Source organism: Fusarium graminearum, chromosome 1 (assembly GCF_000240135.3).
Source record: "Fusarium graminearum PH-1 chromosome 1, whole genome shotgun sequence".
Lineage (NCBI taxonomy): Eukaryota > Fungi > Ascomycota > Sordariomycetes > Hypocreales > Nectriaceae > Fusarium > Fusarium graminearum.
The window spans coordinates 4,635,270-4,658,429 of record NC_026474.1 but is presented as its reverse complement, the minus strand read 5'-3'; the positions used below and the strand labels follow the sequence as shown (position 1 = coordinate 4,658,429).

Sequence of the window (23,160 nt, the reverse complement as noted above, 5' to 3'; positions counted from 1 at the left end):
GTGGTGAGTATGATGTGGGTGGTGGTGCTGCTGCTGTTGCTGATGCTGCTCAAACGTGTAATGCGCCGGCGAAGTGGGCGACGGCTGACGGAGGGGAGGAAGCTCGTCCGGATTTTGCGGGAGCGAGTGAGCGGAGACGGATGCGACTGCTGTTGCAGCTGCAAGAACCGCAGGCAGCGATGCAGACTGAGCAGAAGGCGAAGAAATTGAAGGTAAAGAGGGCGTTGGGGCGGTTTCGGATACGGAGGTCGGTTGCGAAGGTGACGGGGACGGCGGTGGTTGTGGTTGTTGGTGTTGGTTGATAGACGCAGTCGTGATAGCTGGAGAAGCCTCGGCCATACTGTGGGCGACAGAATTCATGTTGATAAATCGAGAAATGTAATCGGCGCTGGGAACAATCAAACGCCCATTATCTCAAACCAGAAGGAAGGAAATTTTGGAGAAGCAACACGATTTGCAGGTGTTGTAATAGCTTGCCAATCATCCAGTTGTTTAAAGTACGCGACGTGATAGGCTGTCTCTCTCAACCACAAGTATCTTAATTGTGTAGGCGCAAACACAAGTAGATGCTGCAAGTGCAATGAATTTATTGACGTGTTGCGCGCGTGAGTGGTATTAACTTCACCACGACGTCGTCAGACTCAAAGTATAAGAGTAGGTTGTGAGCAGAGCAAAATATCGTTGCAACTTTTCGGCGCGCTCTGGTCCAGCCTTGGGGGCTTCCGAGGAGGATTCGAAGTAGGTATATATGTAAGCTGTGTGCCGAGAATGTGGTGAGGGACGGGCTGTCGACAAGGGGTTTCTTAGTGGGTATCGTTTTTGAGTTGACAGGGCAGAACGATACACCCTGGGGCGAGTCGAGGGAAACTGGAACAGGTACAGGACAGTTCTTAGGAGCAATATGTAATTCAATTGATTACAGCCGGGTCCAGTGAAGCAACTACCTAGACAGTAGGTAGAGAGTATGGGGATGCGGAACGGTAATAGTAATGATTCGACGAGATTAAAGCCGGCAACAGCTTAACAGTTGAACCTTGAATCAAACGAATAATTGAGCTGGCATTGGGGGTGGATGCGCAGCGCAAAGTGGTTGGATAGTACTGGCAAATGGTGGTTTAATTCCCTGCGACCCAAGAGATGCGTAGTTTCGATTTCCAGCTTGTGGTAGTTGAAGAAGGGCCTGATCGGATCAATGCTCTGGAAGGCGAGAAGACAGTCGTATATACGAAGAGCCGGCCTATGATGTAGGCACGTACCATAAAATGGGTCGTAACTCTTGGTGAGATCGTCAAGCTGAGCAGAGACGCAATGGTGAGATGACAAGAGCGGATTAGGGTTTCGTTAATAAGAGAAAAAGAATTGGTCAAGGAAAAGAATAAGAGCAAGAAAAGAAAGCTCAAGTTTATGCTATGGAAAGGGACCGGGGTGTTCCGTCTTCACCAAGACCAACCTGAGGTGAATGGAGTGGCGTGGAGAGACAGAAGAATCGGAAAAGAAGGGCGTGGCCAAAAGACGTCGTAATTTTGCAGCCAACCAGAGCGCCGTTCGGGGAGTCTCACAGCGTGAAAATGGGAGGGGGGCGTGGGCGGGAGCAATCCAGCCTGGGGGGCTCCTCAGGTCCTGCACGGCGGAGAGGAACGCTGTTGGCGAAGATGTCCACCAGAGGGGAAGTGGATTTCCCCGGTTGGTAGGTTGGATGCTAAGTTTAGTGACCATACTGCTGTACATGCAAGTAGCTTTCTGTGGGATTGCCTAGAAGTGGTACCTGAGCCCAGTATCAGGGACCGGCCCGGGAACACATCAGAGAGACCTAGAATGGAGTAAAATGGCACGAGATTACTGTTAGATGCAGTAGTCATTGGGTTTCTGGAGCTGGGATCAAGGCCAGTTTGGGTTGACAACAATCGGCGATATCGAACATGGACAAACAACCCCAAGTTGTTGAGATCTACTCCGTGGAGCCCGTCTTAGCAAGAGGAAGTTCTGCAAAGTTGTTGAGAACTCTCGAACATAAGTCTCAGACAAGATGGTTGTCTTGATCAGAAGTTTTGAAGTGTCCAACCACATTCTTGAAAATGCCTTATGATAGAGGAGCTGTCGCGGGATGAAGTTCATGGAACAAGACAGGTGAGACAGAATAGGCTAGAGTCAATTGCAAGACCTGGTCAGAGTGGACCGTACCTTTTCCACACACTCCCGTCGGTTCGGATGCCCCCAAAACCACCTACAGCCAGCACCTTGTTCTGGCATTACCGCCCGCGTGTTATAGCAAAAGAAAAGCTCAAGTTTGTAACCAATTACCAGGGTCTTGAATGGTCCAGTTAATCAAATCTGCATCCCGCTAGTCGGGTCAAGGTCAAGGTGACACCAAATGGAACGTTAGATGCCCGGTTAATGATGCGCGGCTCCGGCGGCAGGCGTTGGCTTTGCTCCTGTGTCCTGCCGTTCTAATTTTTAAATAACAATGAACAGGCAAGGACTTTCCTCGGCATTGCTTTCTTTTTTAGAAGGAAGAAGTGCAATCTCACACACAGCTTTATCCTCGTCTTTCCACTACAAGCTTTTAACCTTGTTGCAAGCGACTGGATTCCCTTTCTGAAGTGATCCATCTTTCCTCGTCTCATTGCGTCCAGATATGCCAATTTCAACTGCATATTACCCATTAGTACCAAGGTCAAGCGACAGATCAAGACGATGACAATAGGGCATCTCAATAGGGAACCAGATTTCGGCGATGTTTAACCCAGTTATCAAAGATCACCTTTTCGATCGTCGAACCCTCCAGTTCATCTCGATCCGGCTGCGACTACATTTATTTGATAAGCTGTTGCACACTAGTCTACGCCTCTCAGCTGCACTTCCGAGTCCATAAATTACAAAAAGAAAGAAAAAGGAAACCGGAACAGTGATATTTTCTGGAATGGCTGGTCTACAGGCTCGTACCAGACAGAATATATGTGCCAAAATCGTACACAGTCACCTACTCCCATCCATGTGTCTCAACCACTTTCCGCTTAGCCCAAAGTCGTACTGCTTCTGTATGTACGTACAACCAGGACTACGGGCTGATGGATGTCTAAACCTTGTTCGCCGCATGGCATGTTCACGGTCCATAGCACCCAACGAAAAGATCCGTGCAAGGGCCTGCGTCTGATATGTTGCTACTTTGATGTTTGACCGGAAGTGCAACACCGAGCGCAGAGCGTACAACTCGAATGTCACAAGCTTGCACCCACAGCGTGGGATTACTCTCTTGGGTGGGATGGGGTCCCTGTTGTCGTTGTCATACACCACGTTGATTGGTCTCGACAAGGCCAGTCTGGCCAGCTGTACCTGGTCAATAACACAGAAGACTCACCAAGTCTTCTTTTCTCACTCGAGTAGAACGTTGCAGGATAATTCAAGATTGGTCAGTATAGCCCATCTGGCGAGCGCTCAGCGATGGGGGTTTGGTGAGACAACGATTTGGAGTGGCATCAAAAACTAGTGGCCATATTTAGAGCACTTACACCAGAGATCAGCTCGACGTAGCTACCACCACCGCCCTACTGCGGCATTCAGTTGGGGTCTCTTCATTCATCCCATACGCCCAAGATTAACAAGGTGCTTCTTATGCCGTGCCATAGGCGCGCCTAAACAGCGCTTAACATCCTGAGAAGAAGAAAAATCACACCAAGTCGAACCATAACAGGTATTGTAAATACATTCCCCGCCATGCCACCAAACTCCACCACGGCTCGGTGAGAAGGACATACGGCCCCGTAACCACAAATTCGTTCGGCTCTGACCTCGGGAAGAGGAAGAAAATTGTACACTCGAATGGGTACGTACCGTATTATTCATGGTGGCTAATCAACGACCACGCTGTTTCTATTAACAGCGTCCGTGGATGATGCACAACAGAGCTGTCGCGTATGCTAAATCCAAAGCAGAAAAGACGTTGTGTTCTAGATCGCCCTGTTTTCTCTGGCGTTCTGCCTGGTTACATCAGACCAAGAATGGTTGAATTCCGCCCACAAAGCCTTTGGCTTCACAAGGCATGCCGTTCATCAATCAGCTCACCTCGCCCTCCTCACCCCAGATTTTGCAGAGGGAAAAAAAGCATGGGCAGCTAGGGACCTACATGCCAAGAGACCCATCGTTATGCTCAGGGGTTCTCACTGGTTCAAGTCGGTGTTCGGCTCTCCACTCCGTTTGTCTTTTTGTCGTCTTTCTTTCTTCCGTGTGAGCGATCTGGTGGCAGGCAGGTCAGAACAGATTCACCGAGGTTAAGTCAGACACCAACAATCAAGGACTGAATATCTGTGGCTCTCTGGTTTTCCTTACCATAGGACATGCATACAACATCGCGAGCTACAAGATACTGTGTCTCCAGATTATCGCGTATGTCGTGATTGGCTACTGATTGCAGCATGTCATTTTTATATGTTTGTAGGTATTATACCACAAACCCCGTACATGAAGCCACTTTCATGCCGTTGAATCCTCTGGTGCTTCAGCATTTCTGCAATGCAATGCCACATAAAAATTTTAGGTGGAGGAGGGTGTCAATGGTACACACTAAACTTTGCCTTGCCCCATTCAAGTCTGGTGCCGGGTCTTCACCGAGATCCTCTCGTGAGACATCACCAGATCTGATCCACTCTTCGGTTCTTTTTGCTGGTCCAAGCTCAACGACATGCACATCTCATTAAACAATCGAGCCGACGTAACTCTCAGTTCAGTACGTATTGACGTCGGCCAATGGTGTTCCAATCTCCACCGATGAAGTTGGGCTTTTCACCGACACAAGGCGTCTTCAGCCGACAGCGGAACCATGAGACTGACTAACTGACCAGGCCTCACAAACTTCAATACCTGCTCAATTGACCCAAAAGAGTGCATGTTACTATGGACCTAAGAGATAGAAATACACGCCCATACCTGACCTCTCTCACCTTGAATCGATGTGCTGGTTCTTCATTCCGGACTCATCTCCGTCGTCGGTTCCCGATACTCAAAAGACACTTGCCGGACTGGGGCCAAGACTCGTACGGGATTGGGTCAGTTTTTGCTTGTCGGGCTATCACGGACCGAGTCGACCGTCCCGGTGCCGTTTTGTGGAGTGTCCATGTTAGGATCATTGCGGTGTATTTGTTGTGATAGATCACAGCACTTGTATCTCAGTCAACCGATCCCAGTACATGCAGAGATGTGTGAGGGCTTTGACTGCAATCGAGCCAGTCACTCAAGCCGGAACCTACTGTATAGTTGTGCGACCTGTTATAGAGACGGACACGATATACAGATCGGCCTCTTTACAATATGCCGCTCATGTGATCTTCATTCCTTTTCCTTGATCGAGTCTGCTTGAGTTTTTGCTAGATCCAGTAAATTGTGGCCTGTTTGATATCAGAAAAGGTAATCAATGAATATGAATAGACATGTGCTCAAAACGCAGATACCAGCTTGTGCCTATATCAATACTCCAGAATCCAGACCATTGACAAACGGTACAAAACAAGAAAGCCGAAGATGATAGAAACAGATAACAATAGATGCAAACTCTTATAAAATTGAATAATTACAATTGCCAGTTCTGGTCTTTTGTCCAAGGCAAGCTTTGAAATTTGCCCTTGTCGTTTTTGACTGTCCCAATGTCATCACGCTTGTCGTCAACCAATCTCGCCCATTCAAGCATCAACCTGAAGAGATATACTTCCCTGTCCTTTTCACCCAGAGCTTCTTTCGCCCATTTGGCGCCTTGCTGGGCGATCCATGCTGCGTCCTTTGTCTGCGCCTTCATGTCGGTGTCACGCCCGTTGATATGCGCTTTATTGTGCGTGCCTGTAAAGTACGTCAATGTGGTGTGCAGACCCTGATAACGCGTGTCAATGGGCACAAAGTGTAGCCACGGGATCAGGCGATCGCTATACCACGTCCGGAAGAGGGTGGAGATGAGAGGCACACTCTTTGAGCGGAGCACGCGAAGGAGGTCTGGTGAGGGCCCATTATCCTGATCCAAGAGAAGGATGTACCGGTATTCAAGAGGCTCCTGATCCTTAGATTCCTCGACAATGGGATATGCTTGCCGGAGAATTTCACAATTGGGTCCTTTGCAGCCTGTGTAGTCATTCATGCCGATGCTTGTAGGCGCAACGAGATTTGCTTCTGCGATAGGGACTTTCTCATGCTGATATACAGATGGGTCTTTGGCTGATGGGAGAATCATCGAGACCTTGTCTTCCGGGTTTCTGTTACCCATCATGTGGAGGAGTCGAAACTTATGGTTACCTCGTAAAGCTTGATCTGGAATGTATCCATCGCCAGTTTGACCTCGCCAGAACATGGAGTCGTACCGGCGATCAAAGTTCCAGCTGATATCGGCCTTATCGTCCTCAGGCTGCGGCAGGGGAATTAAGATGTCCATGAAGGGCTCTGACTTGTATGGTCCAAAGAGGGGTAGTAGGTCCCTGAAGGGCTCTGCGTGAGGACTTGAGAGAAACATCCCATGAAGGTACTTGAGGTCAGGCTGGAAGCAGTACTCTAGGGACCTCTCCCAATTGACCATTACCTGCGCTTTCGAATGTCGCCGTACACAGTCAGCGCAAAACTCGCCGATATTCCAGTGAGGGCTGGTTCGTGTCCTTGAGCCTGGAGGACATCCTTCAACTTGCATCTGGCGATAGTTGGCTGGAGATATTGTGGATTGATGATCCGTTTGAGGAGATTTAGGCAATGCGGGCAAGGGCTTGGGAACGGGGGTCTCCACAGGTTTCGCCCCTTCGCCGTTAAGGGGGCCTTCCTCAACCGATCTTTTTGAGATGAGATTGACTATCGGGGTCAAATCCGCCCTGCTCTGTCCATTGGCAGTTTCCCACGATGGTAGAACTCGTGGAGAAGGGCTCAGGTTGATGGGAAAGAGCATGTCGGGCAAGAATTTTGAAAACTTGTTTATGGTTGCCACCAAGCTATCTAGCAACTCTGCATCATGCCCACTAACTTCAGGGAGTCTTGATGCGTTGCCATTCTTTATGCCAATAACATGAACACCGGGCATTTGAGATACCAAAGAGGTGCGCTGTCGCAGCTTTCGTGGCGAGATGGCTTTGAACGGCGCCAAGTCTCGGTCAATCTGATCAAACCGGTCAATCACAACAGTGTGTTTAGCAAGTTCATACCAGTCCGCGAAGGCCGGAGGGGGATCGCGACCATCGTGACGCTCCTTGTAGATCTTGTGAGCGACGGGGAAACTGTTACTTATTGTTGCCTCCTGCATCCAGCGGCCCTGTCTCATGTTGGCCCTGTAGATGAAGTCATTGATAGGGTGGCGCACAAAGGTCTGTGGTTTCGATTTGGCAACGAACACGGTAGTTCCCATGGCAAGGCCAACTAGAAGAGCTAGGAGAACGAAGCTTCTAATGAACACAACAGACCGAATACCGTGGGTGTAAGTGAAGGCGATCATTCCAAACGCAATCATGTAGAGAGGCGTGATCTCGGGGAGTCGCCTGGGATGAAGGTAGTCTCCGTATTGGAATATGTTATGGCAGGCCTTCGCTGTTCCCACAAGAAACGTGATAATGCTGACTGGTGTGAGCGGCGAAGTTTCGCATACCCAGAAAGTGGCCGATATCATGAGAGCCGCGAACGCGACACTGTCGACAATGATATCAAACCCATACAAGAAGCCAAATCCAGCATGTAGCACGGATGAGCCCCTGAAGATTCGGCTTCCGACCCACACAAGACTCATCGATAGTGACGAAAGTGTCAGGACTGTCCCCAGAGTCCGCAAACGAAGTTTAGCTGTTCGGGACCAAGCCAGCAAGCGCCAGAGGAGGACCACGATGATGACATCGAGCATGAGTCCCATACACTGCAAAGCAAGGGTCACGCGCCTACTCTCAACTGGTTCGAAACAGTAATACGTAGAGCGCGTGATCCGGCCGATAGCATGGTAGGTGCCTGTAGAGAAAACCAAGATGCTGAAAACTGCCATAGTAAGTGTAACTCTGGGGCCACTGAACCAGTCGATCAAGTCGTCGAAGCATGAGCGCCAAGGATCATCTGGATCCTCCGGAGGTGGAACTCCCCATTTCTTCCGAGCAGTGAAGATTTCGTATGCGAAGAAAAGGACGCAGAGGAATGACTGAAAAGTTGTTAGGTTTCACATGTTTGTGTATCAGCACAGATTGGACTCACTTCAAGGCCGGGAGTTGCACATTGCTGTTGATAGTTTACACGGTGAAAGATTTCGAGCCTTAGAACAATGCACAGTATAAGTATGGGGAGTGAAAGCCTTCGTGGCCGTCCTGGTAGATGAGTGTTTTCGTTCTTGGCAGCACCGTCGGGTACACCGTCAAGCAACGAGCCTTGAAGACGATGTGATGTGAAACGTCCATCTGCGCCAGGAAGCCACTTGGTGATATAACTGACTCCGTAGCAAATTAAGCCAGACAGAAGAAATACAAGAAATGATGAAAGTCTTGGGCTCTCTAAGTGGTCTCATTTAGTTTCAGGTCACACAGGTAGTCAAGAGACAGAAAGTTGAGACTAACCAGTTAGAGAATGACGTTCGAAGGTTTGAGATATGTAAAAGAATGAAGATATAGCACTACCAATCGGATTAGTATTAGCATTATCTGACGGATAAAAGATGTCAAGTATACCACAGCGCAAATAATTGGACCACGGTATCACCAGCCATGATGATGGTAGTGGCTTTCAAAGCCAAGATAGACCCAAACAAAAGATATGAAAGCTCAAGTACGCCTTCAAATTACTCATGTCGTTTCAGTCATATAAAGCCTTGTCGAAACCAAGTTGGGAACAAGCTTTCAAGTCGATATACCCATCAATGAACAGTTCATGGCATCGCTGTCCTTGCCAAAGTCATGATGAAGACAAAGAAGCTTAAAGCTGAATTGAAAACCCCCTGGTCGATTTTGATTGATATCAGGGGATAGGCTGACGACTCTTTCCTGCCACCCCTGGAAATTACCTAAGCTGGCGTTTATTCGCTGGCTGTTCTACTCACAGCGCCCCCCAAGACTAAACGGTCCACTATATCCTAGGGGTCCCCTCCCTATCTCGATAACCATGAAGCTGTTAAATTTAGGTAGCTTTCATGTGATGTAACTTCTTGAACGCCTCATTATATACCTATCATGGCCGGCCTCAACGACGTGCCCTTCATCAAGGGCCTCGCCGTGCCTTCTGTGTGTGCTCTCATCATATTTCTCGGCTATGCCTCCCAGTTTCTATTCAATTACTCGACCACCCTCGAACCCGGTCCTCCCACACGTCGCGAAACCATCATTTTCAACGGTCTCCTCCTTGTCCTTTGGATAACGTACTACCGTACCGTTGCCACCGATCCGGGCCGTTATATCTTTAAAGACCGTGTTATTGAGGCTGAAGGTCAACGATGGTGCAACAAATGCGCGGCCCCCAAGCCTCCTAGGGCGCATCATTGTCGTCACTGTGCAAGATGTGTACCTAGGATGGATCATCACTGTCCCTGGACGAGGAATTGCGTGTCCATGACCACGTTTCCCCATTTCTTGCGCTTCCTGATCTATACAAACATGTCTCTGTGGATGCTGGGTTATTTCTTGTGGCAGCGCTTCTCTAAGATCTGGGAACACCGTCGTCTGCCAGCATACTTGGGCCCCAGTTTCTACGGGCTGATCTGCTTGTCTCTTATTTCCATCGTCAACTTTGTTACCACTGTTGCGTTGGGTATCATGCTCATCAACACTGTCAAGTCATGGGTTTTCAACCAGACCATGATCGAAGGATGGGAACAAGAGCGCCATGAGGCTTTGATGGACAAAGGTCCCAAGGAGTGGTGGGATATCATGGGGCCTGATGGCGAAAAGGTCCGTTTCGAGAGACTCGAGTTTCCATACGACATTGGCTTCTTTTCCAATATGGCACAAGCAATGGGCACTCACAACGTTCTTTTGTGGTTCTTCCCTTTTGCTGGAAACCCCACAGTCGCTAAGGACGGCAATGGCCAAGGCTGGACGTGGGAAGAGAACGGCTTCAACCGCATCGAAGGTCTCTGGCCACCACCGGACCCAGACAAACTTCGTCGAGCCGCACGAGGCTGGCCAGCTGGAAACCGCAACTATGCTGAGGAGTTGCGCCAAGCAAATATGAGCTCCAGCGAGTACAAGGCCGGGTTTCTCAAGCGTCAGGCCGATGATGAGAAGCGCAAGAGGCATCTTATGGCGGAACTGGAAGAGGTGGACGATTTCGACATGTATGACGATGAAGAGTACGATCGTGAGCTCGACCAAGGCCTTGGATGGGTCAATTCAGATGGTGATCGACTTCGAGATTATGGGGTTGACGAGGAAGCGTCGGAACCTGAAGGAGTTAATGATGATGATGATGATGATGATGATGATGATGTGCCACTGGCAGAGCTGATACGAAGAAGAAAGATACTGAAAAAGGATGGCTTAGACGATTGAGATGATACAACAATACACAAGTCTTTTGAATCAAAAAAGCATTTATTTCTTCTAATAATCTGTAATGTCCTGGCTATGAATATGAATGTCCCCGGCCTGGAGTCATTCAGAACCACGCTTTTGCATACGCTTGCCCCAAAGCATGAAGAATAAAAACCAAACTCGGCCATAATTCCTTGTGGCTTCTACACCTCGGTTGCCCAGTTCAGTCTTGTTTGTATACAATAGAAAAAAAGCACCATGTCATGTCTCCTCCTCTTCCACTTCGCTCTAGCACGCTGTGTGTATATGTGTATCGTGCGTGCAGGTGCAACCGATTTGCCTGTCTGCTACCATCAAGATTCTTGTTTTCTGACTTCTTAGTAACATCGTGAAGCATAAACTCGTTATGTCAACTACCAGTCATCGTCGTCTTCCTTCTCCTTTTGCATGGCGTTCTTCCTGGCTAGGAGAGCGTCAGCCAAACTACCACCTAGGCTAGGTGTAGGGGTGCTGCTGCGGCTATCGGATCCGTTGGGCGTGTTGAGGCTCATGCCAGAATCACGCTGCTGGAGCTCGGCCGGCTTACGGCCGGCAGCAGGACGCTTAGCCGGAGGTGCAGGAGGTGTCGGCTTGGAGCGTGGAGGAGCTGGAGGAGCTCGGGGAGCTGGGGGGGCTTGTTCCTCAACATATGCTGCAGGAACCCAAGCCTGCTGTGCGGTCTGGGGGTTCTTGGCCAACCACCATCCTATAGAAACTCGTCAGCTTAGCTATACTATCTGGACTGTGATGGACTGTACTTACCATTGCTCTCCTTCTGCACAATCTCGACTATCTCACCCGCGGCGATTGAGAGTTCATTCTCTCGTTGGCCAGCAAAGTCGTATAGAACCTTGGCCATCACCCTAGGTGGGCTTGGTGGCCGTGCTGGGGCAGCAGGAGGGGGAGGCGGAGGCGGTGCTCGTCCAGCAGCGCTGGCCGCTTTAGCATGGCTTGGGAGAGCGTTGTGTGTGGCAGCAGCTGGAGCTGGAACAGCAGCAGGAATAGAAGCAGCGGCAGAGACAGCAACCGGTGGCTGAGGAACGGCCCGCGCACCTCCTCCTGGACGAGGCTTGGCGGCTCGGTTGCCTTGAATGCGAGATGGTCTGCCATTGGGTCCTCCGGGCTTAATCAGCTTACCGCGAGTGATAGGACGAGGAGGCACAGGCTTGCCCTTGGGCGTGGGCTTCGAGACCGAGCTTGGTGGCTCGCCAGGTTGACAGTGCACTGCACCACTCTTGTAGTAATCGGCTGGGACTTGTGAATCCTTCAGCACCTTGACTTGTTGCAGCTTGCCAGGCTTCTTGGCGTACTCAATCGTCTCGGCGATCTTGAGGTTGAAGCCGCCTGGCATCACTCGCTGCATCTGAGTAAACATTTCGGTCTTGAAAATGCAGTTCATCAGGGGGTCAGCCTCTTGCGGTGATCCTATACCCAGAGAGAACCAGTCATCACGAGCTGAGGAGACACCAATAAATTTGATGGCTCCCAGAGGAACTGACTTCTCCACGGTGATTTGCGGCTGGCCGTTGACAAGCATCTGAGCAATGATGTAGAATTTGCTGTTGGATACAACAATGATGCGAGGGCTGGCCTTGCTGGAACGTCCGAACTTTGCCTCCAAAATCTCACCACGGCATGAGAATACTACCTTTTCGTTTGAGCCAATGCCTGCGGCGTTGCGGATCTGGGCACCAGGGCCAGTGCTAGCGTTGACTCCCATATAATCACCTAGGAAACGTCGAGAGCCCAACAGACTCATACGACGCCTTTCCTTGCGACCTCCAAGGACCTGGTGGCCTTGGTCACGAAGCTGGAGAAATTCAGCACCGGTCCGCTTCTTGCGCCATAATCGCTGGATTCGCGTAGCAGATTCGGCTCGGTAGGCAAGGTAAGCCCTCCACATTCGCTGGATTCGAGTAGCCATGTTGTGCCAGTACCTATCTCGCATGTGCTCCAGAGCGAACAACGTCTCGGGGGCCTTGATAAACGCCTTTGTGACACCCATCTGCCATTCTTCTTTGGGAATGCTAGTATCCTTAAGAATTTGCTTCACGGCAGCCTCTGTGGTGCCCTCCCAGGTAAATTCACCAGCATAGGAAGTAGCAGGTGACAGAAGGAAGAATCGGTCGACAAACTTGTCGAAGTCCTGACGGTATGCGAAACCGGCTCTTCTGATGCGAACGTTTTCTTGAAGACCAAGATACTTGATCTGATGGAGAACATTGGGGCCGTTGTATTCTGTTGGCGACTTGTTCTCGTTTGGCTTGATGGTACGGATGTAAGAAGGCTGGCACTTCATCAGAGTATCAACAAGGGCATTAGCGGAGGCTCGGATACGGTCACCTGCAGAGGGAGGCTGCTTTCGGTTATCTGTGTCGACAGGGCGAGGGAACAGAGTATGAACGAAGTCGTTTCCACTGTGTTGGAAGAGGGCCAGCAGACCCTTCAGAAGCTGATCCTTGTTCTTATCTGTAATACCTTCAACAGTGTATGTGACATCACCAGCGTAATGCTTGATAATAAAGTTTCCTTGTCGTGGAGTGAGATGAGCGTGGGACATGCCGTTGATACTCTGCATGAAAGTACGATCGCAAGCAGCAGGATCAGCGTGCGCAGTCTTGGTGGCGTCCTTCATGGCGGAGAAGATACCAACAGGTCGAATCTGCTCAATAAGATCGCAAACAACCTTGTTATCAAAATACTTGATAGGTGTCCATTGGATCTGCTCCCTAGCGTACTCCTCCTGCTCGGCCTTGAGGGTGAGCTGGATGAAGATTTGCTGCAACTTTTCGTTGACATAATTAATGCACAGCTGTTCAAAACTGTTCTTCTCGAATATTTCAAATCCATAAATATCTAGAATACCAATGGTGTTGGTGGTTGGTTGCCGAGCCTTGAGAGACTTGTTGATGCGTTCGACGATCCAGTCGAAAAGGTTGCTGTAGATGGCCATTGCAAGGGCATCCCGAGTAGCCTGCGCTTGGGCGGGGTTGGCGGGGGATTCGATAACTTCACCGTTTCGAGGTGTCAAGATTCGGATTGTAATGCCCTTGATAAGCTGATCGGGAGTAACCTCCATCAGATAAGCGGCGAAATCAACCACAGACCTATCTGTGACTTCAGCATAACCACCCTGGTCTTCTTGGAACTGAATGTTTCCAATCCATAGGATAGCTGACAACATGCGGAAGATCTGATCTTGCTCAGGCTGAGAAAGGCCAATAACCTTCATTGCATTAAGTGTATCTTCGAACTCGGCAAGATCGTCGATGCCGTCGACGTCCAAGCATTTTGACCGACTGGTGTAGACGTAGGTCTCGGGCTTTTGAACACCAAATGTCTCTCGGTATTGTTGCGACGCACCCTTGGCGAATTGGTAGAAGATGTGGAAGTTTCGCTCGTTTGTGATCTGGCCCACCACTCGTGATTTTTCGAGGAGGTAGTTTGTGATGTCGGCACCCACAGGCTCACCCTGTGTGTTAAAGTAAATCTGCAAGTACTTTCCGAATCGTGACGAGTTGTTGTTTCGTAGCGTTTTTGCGTTTCCGAAGGATTCGAGTAGGGGGTTGGTTGCCAGCACCATGTCCTTGATCTGCTTGATATCTCCCGATTCTCCACCAGACACACTAGCAATGTACTGCATAATGCGCTTTGCCGCCTCTGTCTTGCCGGCACCGGACTCTCCTGAAATAATGACACACTGGTTGTCGCTGTATGCCTTCATGTTGTAGTATGAGGCCTCGGCGATGGCGAAGACGTGGGGAGGCATCTCTAGTCGATTCTTGCCCATATAGCTCTGAAGGACATCGTCGGTGTAGATGCCCAAGTCTCGGAAGGGGTTAACAGAGACCAACACATGGCCGATGTAGGTATAAATCTCTCGCCCCTCGAAACGCTTCTTCAAATTCTCGTTGATGGCTTCGTTGGATACTTTGCTGAGGAGAGTCAAATCGGAAACACCAATCTCCTTCTTTTTGGTTGTCTCAAAGGTGGCCTTCTTGGGCTTCGCGCCTCCGCTTGCGCCATCGGCGGCTGCACCGGCGCCCTTGTTCTTCGGGCGTCTCGATATTCCCTACAAATTGGACAAGAGTTGTCAGCGAAGTATGCGCTAACACGGGACAGTTTATACAGTACCATGGTGTGCGACTGGTGTAGAAGAGGGGGAGGAGGGGAGAGGAAAGGTGGATAGATAGGTTGGTAGGTAGATAGCTGCTATACGTGATGTTTATTTAAACGAGCATCTAATGGTCAAGCAAGATCAAGCTCTAACCCGTGGAAACGAATGAAGGGATTGCAGTGCTCCGGTATCACGGCACGGAGGAAAGAGAGAAAAAATGCGATGTTTAATCCAAAGGGAAACTCTGGAAGCTTTAGTTTGGATTGGTGTGGTGTGGCTGGAATTGAGGTCGGTCGGTCCTGTTCAGTAATGTTCTAGTGGTGCCTGACGGGAGTGAGACTGGGAGTGACGAAACGCCGACAATTTTCCGCCCAGCACAGCCCCCCTGGATTACTGACAGCCTTACGCAATAACGTGGCGGGGGGAACAATTGCAAATATGGCTACCTGCTGTATTCTTATCAAAACGCGCGTCTTTAAAAAGTTTGCTCTAGGCAGCGCAATGAAGAACAAGATGGTTCCTTTGTAGTCCTGATTCTTTGTTGGTGGCATTCCCAAATTGTATTTCTAACCCATTCTGATTTAGGTACTGTAGAAGTTACTAACATATCCCTGTGTTGAAGAATGGCGCCTTGGTTTTTGACTCGTCCAAGCTATGATGTGTCGTCATTGTGCGTGGGATAGTTGACTTATTCCAGGAATAAAAACCGTCTCAACTTGCTGTCGTTACCTTGAACATAGATCTAACGATAATTTGACTCAATCTATTCATGTTCTAACCATTGCTGTTAATGGTAACGATGATCAGTTTCTGCTTATGTTAGAGTCGGTTTCTGCAAGGATGTTGAGACAGTATTGGGCGAGTTTGGTCTTTGATAGAGCCTGAAGTGAATTTGCCGATAATGGTTGTTCCATCAGCGGTAATGTCGGTAAACTAACGTCGTTGGTGTTGCAGAAGAACGGTGCTTTTTAAACTTCAACGTTGACTACTAAACCTTGCTCACCCCTATATTCGTAAACACGTTCTTCAACGTTTGATGTATATATTTGTGACTCTTTGAAGAAAGCCCGGACCGATAGAGGCATGTCCTGAAGCATGAGAAGGGTCATGGTTTGGAAACAGCCAAACTCATGCAAACAACAGTGCAATCTACTATGTAATGCAGTTGATCACCAAGAACCAGCTAAAGTGGCCCACATTCAAAATGCTCCATACCTATCCTAAACATCTCTGGGATCTGAACAGTCAGAGTCTTGGCTTGCATCCCGTCCCCGCCATACAAGCTCAAAGCCGATCTTCAACTTCATCATGTTCGAACTATCGTCAACGGAACAACAACACCTCCACATCCGTTCAGGCACAACAAGCGAGCTACGTTCATCTTCTCCTACCGCAATAACAAATGATCGACCAATCCCCTGTCTTCTGACGCAGGTCAGCGTCTCGGTTGCGGGGTAGCAGCTCTCCAAAGGTGGCATGGCATGCTCTCGAAACAAGCCAACCAGACCAAGCCTGGGCCCGTCCAAACATGCAATGCGATGCCCGCGCATGATAAACATGGTCCTGCGCTGCCGCATCAACGGCCCATTTCAGAGACCTGACCTTAGCTCGGCTTGACTTGTTTGAAGATAGTTATAAACCTAAACACCGCCGCATTCGTTCTGATCCTTACTCTTCTTCACCTTCTTCCTTTACAACCTCGGACCTTGTCGCAACAAATCACTTATATCACAGTCAATCAATCCGTATTTTCGCTTTACATTTGGACTCTTACTCAACCGCCATACGCATAAATCTCTCAAACGTTGTCACAATGGCCGACACTACCGAGCAGCAACCCAAGCTCGTTGATGACTCTCCCATCTCCCCTGTCGAACGTCGAAACTCGCTGGAGGCCCATCTCAAGCACCGCCCCGAGCGCTCTGAGCTCGTCGAGAGTGAGCAGCCCCCCCTCACTTCAATCGATATGTACACATTGCTTACCATCCTGCCCCCAAACAGAAAACATCCTTCCGGCCTCGAACGCAGCGCCAGGCCTCCAAGCGCACCAGAAGGAGGTGAGATCTTCCCCTCTCGGCCAAAACATATATGTGACATATAGATCCGCACCCGCTAACAAGACCTCGTAGCTTGAGAAGCACATGCTCGAGGACAAGCTCAACGACAAAATCTCGCACCGCCCAGACCCCGAATCTCTCATCAAGGAGGGCGTTCTCCGCGACGACCCGCGCGACGTGACTCAGGACGAGGCTGCGAAGAAGTACGACGAGGCCATCGAGGACGAGTATGCCAAGCGTGAAGGTGGCGCCTGATCATGATGTCATGCGACAGGGCAGGGTACATACTTAGCCCAGGGTCATGAGGGCCTCGGTACGGAAACTGTACTCATGATGCTAAATGTGGAGTTTTCTTTTTTTCGAAATGTGTGAAATGAATTGAATGTTGATGGCTTTGGTAAGAAGTACGTGTTGTTAACGGACAACAAACAAATAGGCACTACCGGGCCTCGTATCAGGTCTTTGTATTTATGGATTGCTAAATATTGAGTTCTGCTATCTATTACTGAGTCTCGCACGCCCATGGGTTGACTAACACGGAGCTTGGGGTGTGAAGATACAATTCATCAACGCACACCGGTTGGGCAGTGAGCAAAAGAATGACCCATTCAATGTGGAATTCCACTTCAGCTTTTGCAGTCTAAGCCTCTTTAATGGCATCTCACAACGTGGGGATTCTCGTCAAGCTGTGCTGTGGAGGAAAACTGCACACAGGAAGCTCTAAACGATCCCTGCGACTAGTTGGGCTGCAGGTACGGAGCGGGAGGGAACCCAAACCGAAGCCCCCATCCAACCCGACAACAGAGAGCCAGAGAGCCCAACCCGTCACACCATCAACTTCAGTTGGACCCTTATTTTATTTTTCAAGTGTCCAAAAATCAAGGAACAAGGTAAATTAAGTGACGGGATGTGGAGATTAAACAGTTCAGAGTGTGTGTGTGTGCTGGAAATTTTCTTCCAACACGTATGTGAAATTTGGTTCACTACCTAACAATAATCATCGGACCAGTCCGACGGACCGTCCCAAATACCATCCAGCCGTTTTGTCTTGTAAGAGGTCAAGACGGGAAATTTGACCCTTCTAGAAAGTCAGCGCGGACCAAGAAGTGTCCAGAGCTCAAGAGTAATAAAAGTACAGACAGCAAAAGAAAAAGAAAGGAAAACAGTCTCCGTCCAACTTCTCGCAATATCTATCAATCTTGATCGCTGCAAAATCCAAACTCTCTAGTGGTCCATAATACATCGCCTCGGTGGGCATAATAACTCTGCTTCAAAGTCTCCAAAATAAAATAAAACGCCAGTCCATATTCTAGCCCGTATCCGTTGTATATCGCTGTTCAATTCAATTGGACAAAGGGAATATTAAAACAAAACAAAAAAGTGTGAAGTATCGATTAGGTTCGTGTATATGCGCCTGCGTATGTCGGTGCCGGGGAGTCCTTTTCGTATGAGACTTTGTTGTGGTTAATAACCAAGTTGCGACCAGATTTGGCGACTTGTGTAGTGTGCTTGTCTGTATCAGCAGTTAGAATGGGTCCAAAAACTGATGAGCCCGGAGACTCGGTGGCAGGCGACTTACCAGCCCCGTACTCGCGGTACTCGCCAGGAGAAAGAGATCGAGGTGTTGTGCTGGTTGAAGAGCTGTACGAACCAGAAGAATAGCTGTAGGAACTGGAGATTGAAGGCTCCTTGGTGCTCTGGTGGATCTGGACGGTATAAGGGGAGCTCATGGTTGCGGTTGTAAGAGAGTGGGTGGTAGTTGTTTGTTTGTAAGAGTTGAGATGTAAACGGTTGTTGATAATGTTTATGGTTGAGTAGAACTGAGTTGTCTGAGTTGTCAAGTCTTTGTATGAGAGTGTTTGGTGAGAATGAAAAGGAGAATGGTTTCGAGCGACGAAGGGGGTCTATATGTATTCGAAGCTTGGTGATGCGAAACGATAGTACGTACTCTATAATTGCAAGTGTGGGTTAACCCAAGACTTGACAGCCTAGAGAACCAGGATTACCCTGCCCCAGCACAAGGCAGCGTGCACACTAGGTAGCCTCTGATATGGGGGGGCTTTAGGAATTCCATCAGCTTCAGGGGAGTGAGTCAAGGAGAGACCAGACGAAGAACCGAGCACGCGCATTGGTTCCCCAGGCCCGGCACGGCAGACGGGCCATCTAAGGCACGACGCGGGAGGGCTAGCGATGGTGTACGTGCTGGGTCGTAAATAGATTGGCAACCTACACGGGGTGCAGTGTAGTGTAATGGGGCGTAGCCAGATCATTGGGCATCGTCCTCAACAACAATAGGGGAGGGGGCAAAGAGACCAGACGCTCAAGAAAACATCCCGGCCTGGCTTCGCAATTGCAATTGCAGAGCATCCTATTAGACTGGGCACGAGGCCATGAAATGACAGCACCGCGCTGGGCTGGGCTGGGCTTCGGTGGCGAAAAGACCATCAAGTGAAGCTCCCGTGCCACGGTGACGCTGCCCCGGGTAGGGCGGAGCCGTAGGGACACAGGGCGAATGAGCATCCATCAATGCAGGGATGGGCAAGGCAAAAGCCAAGCCCCACGGTGTGAGCGAGGGAACCAAGACCAGGTCTGATAGGGACGGACGCCATAGACAAAGCAGAAAGGACTGATAATAGAAAATAGACGAAACAGAAATGTCTGTTGTTGCCTACGGATGGGGGGGCCATGAATCGCCCATTGCGCTCGCTCTGTGCTGCGTTATCGAAAGCCAAAGCACAACATGAGTCAACTTGGACCAAACTGATCCTTAGACCAGGGATCTCTTTCACGATGCAACCGCCTTTGAGTGAATGCATGAAACACTCGCAGCAGCCGTCCTGCTAGAGGCTAGAGCCCAGGCACAACAGGCACCAACGCCAGTAACACGTACCACTGCACTGGGATCGTGGAGCCGAATCAGTAACCAGATAAAAATATCCAACGCTGGTCTTGGCTTGGCTGGCTGAGAGGTAAGCAAGCCTGAGGCCTCGCTTTGTCCATCCCACATTCCCATCTCTGTCTCAGACATTGTTTTCTCGCTTCGACCCCTTTTCGGCTGCGTTTGTCGCGATTGGCATGATGACCCTTACACGACAGATAGAATGGTTCTGATAACTGACGATACCCACGATATGAGTCCTGGGGCATGCATCATAGCCGATCAAAACAAACGATGATTTCGATGCACCCCGCCATGACGAAAAGGGGTTTAAAGGTGATCATCATGTCGCTTCTTCTAAATCAAGACCATCATGACAAGCAGAAGACGATAGCGATCGTGAAGCGCATTAGCGTCTACAACGCTTGGCTCAGGGCTCTTCGGCTCAGTGGATCTGACACCTGCAGACAACCTAGGATGTCCCCATCTGGGTTGCATCTCTGGCTGCAGGAACTGATGCGCCTATTCGGCTGTAAACATGTCAATTCCTGAAGCTCTACACCATCTCATGATTGGGAGTTGTCACGCGCGAGCATATCGGGGCTTCAACCGCCGTAGCGGGCGACTCATATCTGCAGTTTCCTGGATACGGGTGGATGGATAGGCGGGTGAACCCGGCAATGATCAACTGTCTGTCACTTTCGTTCATGATTCTGCGATGCGAAACATGACCATCCAGTGACGTTGTGGTGATGGGGTACCCTGTTTCCAATAGCCCTGTTTCTATGTATGTACGCGCATGTGAATCAGGGACCGATAAGTACCTATGTACGTATTGTTTCACTTGTTACGCCTTGCACAGCTGTAGCTTATTTCAGCTAATAGTGAAGCGTTGTGTAATCTCGTCATGAGTCACATGGTGAGGTTTCGCCCTGACAGACATTTGTTTAGTAATGAGCAGATGTAATATCCATAGGTTCAGAGTGCTCCATACCTCTTACTAACTTAGTAGTAGCACACAGTTAGATTAGCATGTAGATATCCGCAGTATAAGGGTAGGAGGGTCAACGTGATGGCGTAGCCGGGGTCAAGTCTGGTAAGTAATAATTCCGTACTCATGGATGGACCCTGTTAACATCGGTTCTGTTCATCCATATTTGGCAGCGCAGCCCCCCAGTTTCCAAATGGAGATGCAAGATGTAACAACCCAGTGTCAGATCCAAATGGAAAACATCATTCAACGGGCCGCATCCTATTGGCCAATAGCATTATGCACAGGTGGACCTAATGAATGTATGTGTACCTGCCCGTGGACCAGACTGGAATAGGCCCTCCCAACCAGGAAGGGAAGTTATGACGCGCTGTTGTGTCTGGCTAGTACCTACCGCTACCGCTCCCCGCTAAACGGCCACGTCGCCATCTGAGAAACCAACCCCAGAGCTCTAATCTCTAGGGACAGCCCGGCCCATCCACCATACATCGACAATCTCGCATCACACTGCCTCACTTATCGACGTCACACCCTCAGAGTTCCAGGCTTCTCAACGACTTCCCGGCCGTTGTGACTTCCAATTCTACGACACCTACAGTATACTCCACGTCCCTGTCTCCGCCCCGACCACCATCATGAAGGCTGCTCTCTTCCTTTCCGCTCTCGCCTCAACCGCCGTTGGCGTTGTTGCTGAGGAGCTCAAGATCGATGTGACTCTTCCCGTTATTTGCGAACGCAAGACACAGAAGGGAGACGGGGTTCACATGCACTACCGTGGTACCCTCAAGGACTCGGGCAAGCAGTTCGATGCTAGTAAGTCATTACATACGCCCTGCATCTGCAAACGTGCTTGCAGTATCCGTAAGTCATATGCTAATTGGGACACAAGGCTACGATCGCGGTACTCCCCTTTCCTTCAAGGTCGGTGCTGGCCAGGTTATCAAGGGGTATGTAGCATCCTCATTACGATGCACTCGGACCCAATGCTGACAATAGAAACAGGTGGGACGAGGGTCTTCTTGACATGTGCATTGGTGAGAAGCGGTACGTCAAGAATAGATATATTAACAGCCAGGATATCACATTGCTGACTCTTGAATTAGAGTCCTGACCATCCCCCCTGAGTTCGGCTACGGCCAGCGAGCCATTGGCCCTATCCCCGCCGGCTCAACCCTAGGTACGTTATTTCCAGCTCTCCTTTTTCGCCTTACTTTCACCGCCTGACATCATAAAACTGCAGTTTTCGAGACAGAGCTCGTCGGAATTGACGGCGTCCCCAAACCCGAGAAGATCGAGACCAAGGTTGTCGAAGGCGCCGAGTCTGCCGCCGAGGCCATCAGCGAGGCTACCGAGGCTGCTGCGACAGCTTCCCAGAAGGTTGCCGGCAAGGTTGCTGAGGCCATCGTCGATGCTGCTAAGGCTGCCAAGACCATCATTGCTGATACCGATGACGCTCCTGAGCACGAGGAGCTGTAAAAACATGATATAACGATTTACTTTGCATACCACGAAACGCAATGACATATCATATCATCCACTATACATAGAATTTGAAGGAAGGCTGGATAACAAAATTATTCACTATTGATGTCATATCGTGCGCTTTGGTCGAGTAGGGCCCCACGCTGTCCTCAAGTGACTTGTTGGCTGTAGATGCATGAGTGTAGATGTAGGGAGAGTTTGCCGTCTACCTGGAGTGTGGTTGAAGGGTTCGTTCTGTAGATCTCGACGTCATACTCGTTGCTCTTATTCTTCTTCATTCTTTCTTGAGAAAAACTTCGTTTCTAGCGGTCACGGGGGCACCAGTCATGATGGTGGTTTCTATCACAATCCTTTTTCACCCCGCATCCATGTGATGATCCGGGTCAGTGGACATGCATGTATGCTGTTCGAGTCATGTCCATCTAGGCTGTGGTGTCTTGAACCTATAGGACCCTCCGCTGATGAAAAATCATCGATGTACGATGCGAAGTCGTGAAAGAATGGTTTTTCTGGTGGATCATGGAACCGTCTGATCTTTTGCTGCAGAATCTTAGTGCCGGATCCATCACAGAGGCCATGATCGCTCTGTAGTTCCGTATGGTTACTTTTTCCCAAACGACAGTGGGGTGACAAGATGTTCATCTCATCTTCAGTGGTCAAGGTCTGCAGCATTCACCAAATACGTCATTAATACAACTTCAGACGCTGATTAAGAACCATGTTCGTGGATCCTGTGGAAAGTTTGAAGTGTATCATTGATCCTCACAATCGAGAGTGTCTTTATCAGATATCTTGCTGCAGGCTTCATCCCAACTAGGCTTTGCTAAAGTAACGACTTTGGGCCTTGATGATCTACAAATATAATTTATCAGACTGCAGTTGCAACTTTTGCCACTGGGATCGTATCAATCACGAAGCGCCAAATAGGTGGTGGTGGTGATTCTGTCACGAAGGTATTCTGGATGTAGGGTATGTTTGTTGGGACGATATTCCCAAAGCTCAAGGCGATCAACAACGTATAACACGAGAAGGCAAAAACGATGTTGCGTTTTATTGAATACTTGCATGCAAATCTGTATCGTCTAGTTGCTTTGGGGCGGTCTTCAGTGTAGAAGTAAATGTTAGGCTGTGTCTTTTTACGTTTGATACAC

The 23,160-nt window shown here is 49.5% G+C and overlaps 7 protein-coding genes across 7 annotated transcripts; 3 read left to right on the top strand and 4 right to left on the bottom strand.

The window, feature by feature from the left end:
- Nucleotides 1–54: 54 nt before the first annotated feature.
- FGSG_11945 (uncharacterized protein) lies at nt 55–360 on the bottom strand (the record flags this gene model as incomplete). Its single annotated transcript, XM_011318909.1, has 1 exon — nt 55–360. A coding segment is annotated over one exon (306 nt), but the record flags the coding sequence as incomplete, so codon positions are not given.
- Nucleotides 361–5,563: 5,203 nt separating this feature from the next.
- Nucleotides 5,564–8,689, bottom strand: FGSG_01412 (uncharacterized protein; the record flags this gene model as incomplete). The annotated part of the gene is made up of 4 exons (XM_011318908.1): nt 5,564–8,131; nt 8,185–8,477; nt 8,541–8,596; nt 8,652–8,689. The coding sequence occupies 4 exons, from the start codon at nt 8,687–8,689 to the stop codon at nt 5,564–5,566; spliced, it is 2,955 nt and encodes a 984-aa protein (XP_011317210.1).
- A 460-nt stretch (nt 8,690–9,149) lies between these two features.
- On the top strand, nt 9,150–10,463 carry FGSG_01411 (palmitoyltransferase PFA4; the record flags this gene model as incomplete). Its single annotated transcript, XM_011318907.1, has 1 exon — nt 9,150–10,463. The coding sequence occupies one exon, from the start codon at nt 9,150–9,152 to the stop codon at nt 10,461–10,463; it is 1,314 nt and encodes a 437-aa protein (XP_011317209.1).
- Nucleotides 10,464–10,858: 395 nt separating this feature from the next.
- Nucleotides 10,859–14,621, bottom strand: FGSG_01410 (myosin-5; the record flags this gene model as incomplete). Its single annotated transcript, XM_011318906.1, has 3 exons — nt 10,859–11,190; nt 11,247–14,556; nt 14,619–14,621. The coding sequence occupies 3 exons, from the start codon at nt 14,619–14,621 to the stop codon at nt 10,859–10,861; spliced, it is 3,645 nt and encodes a 1,214-aa protein (XP_011317208.1).
- A 971-nt stretch (nt 14,622–15,592) lies between these two features.
- FGSG_01409 (uncharacterized protein) lies at nt 15,593–17,168 on the top strand. Its single transcript, XM_011318905.1, has 3 exons — nt 15,593–16,538; nt 16,603–16,658; nt 16,731–17,168. Exons 1-3 carry the CDS (start codon nt 16,415–16,417, stop codon nt 16,911–16,913), a joined length of 363 nt encoding a protein of 120 aa, XP_011317207.1. The 5' UTR covers nt 15,593–16,414; the 3' UTR covers nt 16,914–17,168.
- A 475-nt stretch (nt 17,169–17,643) lies between these two features.
- On the bottom strand, nt 17,644–18,484 carry FGSG_11944 (uncharacterized protein). The gene is made up of 2 exons (XM_011318904.1): nt 18,238–18,484; nt 17,644–18,171 (listed from the first exon to the last, which is right to left on the bottom strand). The coding sequence occupies exons 1-2, from the start codon at nt 18,386–18,388 to the stop codon at nt 18,053–18,055; spliced, it is 270 nt and encodes an 89-aa protein (XP_011317206.1). The 5' UTR covers nt 18,389–18,484; the 3' UTR covers nt 17,644–18,052.
- Nucleotides 18,485–20,758: 2,274 nt separating this feature from the next.
- Nucleotides 20,759–22,487, top strand: FGSG_01408 (FK506-binding protein). Its single transcript, XM_011318903.1, has 5 exons — nt 20,759–21,340; nt 21,417–21,474; nt 21,530–21,571; nt 21,631–21,704; nt 21,768–22,487. The coding sequence occupies exons 1-5, from the start codon at nt 21,163–21,165 to the stop codon at nt 22,001–22,003; spliced, it is 588 nt and encodes a 195-aa protein (XP_011317205.1). The 5' UTR covers nt 20,759–21,162; the 3' UTR covers nt 22,004–22,487.
- The last annotated feature ends 673 nt before the right edge of the window (nt 22,488–23,160 follow it).

What these genes read in the sequence shown, in the direction of transcription:
- FGSG_01408 (XM_011318903.1), top strand. Translation starts at nt 21,163, where the DNA reads ATGAAGGCTGCTCTCTTCCTTTCCGCTCTCGCCTCAACCGCCGTTGGC. An exon ending in GGGCAAGCAGTTCGATGCTA is followed by an intron (nt 21,341 to 21,416) that starts GTAAGTCATTAC and finishes TTGGGACACAAG; the next exon opens with GCTACGATCGCGGTACTCCC. An exon ending in CCCCGCCGGCTCAACCCTAG is followed by an intron (nt 21,705 to 21,767) that starts GTACGTTATTTC and finishes ATAAAACTGCAG; the next exon opens with TTTTCGAGACAGAGCTCGTC.
- FGSG_01409 (XM_011318905.1), top strand. Translation starts at nt 16,415, where the DNA reads ATGGCCGACACTACCGAGCAGCAACCCAAGCTCGTTGATGACTCTCCC. An exon ending in GCGCTCTGAGCTCGTCGAGA is followed by an intron (nt 16,539 to 16,602) that starts GTGAGCAGCCCC and finishes GCCCCCAAACAG; the next exon opens with AAAACATCCTTCCGGCCTCG. An exon ending in TCCAAGCGCACCAGAAGGAG is followed by an intron (nt 16,659 to 16,730) that starts GTGAGATCTTCC and finishes AAGACCTCGTAG; the next exon opens with CTTGAGAAGCACATGCTCGA.
- FGSG_11944 (XM_011318904.1), bottom strand. Translation starts at nt 18,388, where the DNA reads ATGAGCTCCCCTTATACCGTCCAGATCCACCAGAGCACCAAGGAGCCT. An exon ending in GTACCGCGAGTACGGGGCTG is followed by an intron (nt 18,172 to 18,237) that starts GTAAGTCGCCTG and finishes CTGCTGATACAG; the next exon opens with ACAAGCACACTACACAAGTC.